We start from the raw sequence: 3,061 nt of genomic DNA, 5'->3' as shown, positions 1-3,061 counted from the left end.
GGCAACTCGTCATCCTCTGGCAACTCGTCATCCTTCGGCAACTCGTCAACCTCTGGCAACTCGTCAACCTCTGGCAACTCGTCAACCTCTGGCAACTCAACTTTTGGCAACTCGTCATCCTTCGGCAACTCGTCATCCTTTGGCAACTCGTCATCCTCCGGCAACTCGTCAACCTCCGGCAACTCGTCAACTTTTGGCAACTCGTCATCCTTCAGCAACTCGTCATCCTTCGGCAACTCGTCATCCTTCGGCAACTCGTCATCCTCTGGCAACTCGTCATCCTCTGGCAACTCGTCATCCGGCAACTTGTCAACTTTTGGCAACTCGTCATCCTTCGGCAACTCGTCAACCTCTGGCAACTCAACATCCGGCAACTCGTCATCCTCTGGCAACTCGTCATCCTCCGACAACTCGTCATCCTCTGGCAACTCGTCATCCTCTGGCAACTCGTCAACCTCTGGCAACTCGTCATCCTCTGGCAACTCGTCATCCTCCGGCAACTCACTTGAGTAAAAATATGTTGAAGTAGATGTAGTTGTAGGTTATCTACTCTGCCCACCTCTGCGTACTTACCGGGTACAGGAAGTGATCTCATTTTCCTCTAACTGATCGTCTGAGCTCCTTCAGGCCTTTTTAAACCAGCAGTGAGACTCAGCTGAGTTGGGAACAGTCAAAGTCGCTGCAGCTGCAGGGAGACGTCAAAGAGTCGTAGGCGGTTCATGAAATGTCAGAGAGCGGCGCTCGGCGGCGCCGTTTCCTCCAGCTCTCCTGTGACTTTTCACGCAGCTCTTACCCTTCAGGACCGACTCGGTTCTGAAGTTGAACGTTCCTGAAGTCCAGCTCCAGAGTTCATCCATGTGTTTTTATCTCCGCAGGTGGAATCTGCATCGCTCAGTCTCTGAAGATTCCCCACGAACACAAACCGTCGGACTTTGACAAAATCATCCGGCAGCTGCTGGACACCCGCTACGCCAGAACCGTGGTTCTGTTCGCCTCTGACGAGGACATCAGGTAGCCGGGGCTCGTCTCAATCAGTCCGTCCTGCTAACGATCGCTCTGTTTGCTACTTTAAATTCATTCAGTTGAGGTTATTTCTGTAGCGCCAGCTCACAGCAGATCATTTAATCGTTCATTCCTGGTTATCATGGATGCATCGGGGTCACTTTATTTGTCAGATTAGTTTTCTTAAACCTGACTGAAACTACTAACTATTTAAATGTTTTAGAAATTTTTCAGGCAGAATTTGGATGGTTTGTTTCTTTGTTCTTAAAATCATCATGTTCATTTAATTTACTCTGTCCTGAATTTCCCCGCTTTGGGACAATAAAGGGTATTGATTAGAGAGTTTAATAAACCCGTTAATAATCAGATGAAACCTTGCAGTTCGCCAGCCATCTCTCTGGCCCTCCAGGCTTCCGTAGATGCTGAGCTCTGGGTTTTGCTTTGGCTGCAGGGGAATCCTGAACGCCTCGAAGCGGGCCGATCAGGTCGGACACTTCCTGTGGATCGGCTCCGACAGCTGGGGGTCCAAGAACAGCCCCATCCACCAGCTGGAGGACACCGCCGTGGGCGCCATCACCATCCTGCCCAAGAGGGCCACCATCAGCGGTGAGTTCAGGGACTCACCCCAGGATCAGACTGGAATGATTTATTGTCTCCAGATGTCTGAACTTCACCTCTCTGCTTCATAAACTCCATTTTAAACAACGTTAAATGTTTGATTGCAGCAAATAATCAAATATTTCAACAAAATCTTTCACATGCAGATACAAAATCCTAACTTGGTCATCATGGAAAATGTAGTTTTATCACAGATAAATCAGCTGAACCCATGGAAATCATATTTACTCATAATTTTTTATCTTTCAAGATGGCCGCCCTGGTTGTCAAGGAGAATATATGTTTGCTTTAAAATCATCTGTAGTTATTACCAGTGGTGGACACAAATGACTAAAGCATTAGGTCCACTAAGTACTGATACGCTATTCAAGAGTCTTAGCTATGCTAATGTTAAACACATAAAAACATTAGCATAAGCTAATGCTAACCATTAAGACGACTGTCTCTCAGTCTGTCTCATATCTTCGTTTGAGACTCGCTAACAGGAAAGTCCTCAGGTTCTGATTTTTTGACTTCTTATTGCTGCAAAGCTGCGTGAGCAGGACGAGCAGCATCTGTGGCATCCTCATTATCCATCAGCAGGAAGCTCACAGAAACATTCAGGTTTTACTGTTGACATTTCCGCAGATATCGAGATTTCAGGCTGGTGTAGAAATAATTTCCAACAGCCTCCATTTTACAGCTTTTATTTAGACTGTGCTCTGATTTAACCTTTGACTCAATCAGCACATATTTGAATGAAGCGACATTTCAGAGCGTTACAGACAGGAGGAGAGGGAGCGTGCTGCAGGTAGGCCAATATTTCACAGGAACCTGAGGGAGGAAGATGAAGGTCTGTCACTCCCTCACTTCTCGCCTTTCCACAGACATAATGATTAAAAAATGAAAGAAAAGGCCAAAAAGACTCAGAAGATCTGCTTGATTTGACATTTACAGTCAATTTATCTGCTGATTCTTGAGTTTTTGTGCAGGAAGCGGCAGAGTTCCTCCGTTTCAGCTGCAGCTTTCTGCTTTGCGCCACCTGGTGGCATTGCTCTGTCCACGCAGCCACGTCAAGCGTTTATTCAAATATGACTTTAGAAGCTAGAAGAACTGGGAGACTCAGTGCAGCTGCTATAAGTTTATTTCCTACAAAAGTTAACACTAAAACAGGTTTACAATAAAATATTACTCAACATCAGGCTGAAAACAATGTAAATACTGTCATAAAAGCTGTTGTTTATCAGGTTTTAATGTTATTTGCGATCTGTACGTCAGCAATCGGCCAATAAACCTGTTCTGGATCTATTGGTAGTGCACTGTCTCCGTCCTCCACTAGGGGGCTTTCTCCTCCAGAGACGTTTCTCCCCGGGATGCAAGAGGAAAACAACAATATGCATTTAGGAAAATGGTAGGAACAGTCAGATTACATGAGATTTCTGGTCAGTGAACGAACCGGGTC

General features: G+C 45.9%; 1 protein-coding gene across 1 annotated transcript in view; it reads left to right on the top strand.

The window, feature by feature from the left end:
- The window catches only part of LOC103131950 (metabotropic glutamate receptor 7-like), a 64,501-nt gene that overhangs the window by 21,398 nt on the left and 40,042 nt on the right, over positions 1 to 3,061 (top strand). The window contains exons 2-3 of the mRNA XM_007543693.2: positions 876 to 1,011; positions 1,454 to 1,608. Coding sequence (XP_007543755.2) covers positions 876 to 1,011; positions 1,454 to 1,608 — 291 coding nt within the window. The remainder of the gene's footprint in view (positions 1 to 875; positions 1,012 to 1,453; positions 1,609 to 3,061) is intronic.

Source organism: Poecilia formosa, unplaced genomic scaffold, assembly GCF_000485575.1.
Source record: "Poecilia formosa unplaced genomic scaffold, Poecilia_formosa-5.1.2 Scaffold880, whole genome shotgun sequence".
In the NCBI taxonomy this organism is placed as follows: domain Eukaryota; kingdom Metazoa; phylum Chordata; class Actinopteri; order Cyprinodontiformes; family Poeciliidae; genus Poecilia; species Poecilia formosa.
The sequence above is the reverse complement of the archived record's forward strand: the minus strand, read 5'-3'. Positions and strand labels throughout refer to the sequence as shown.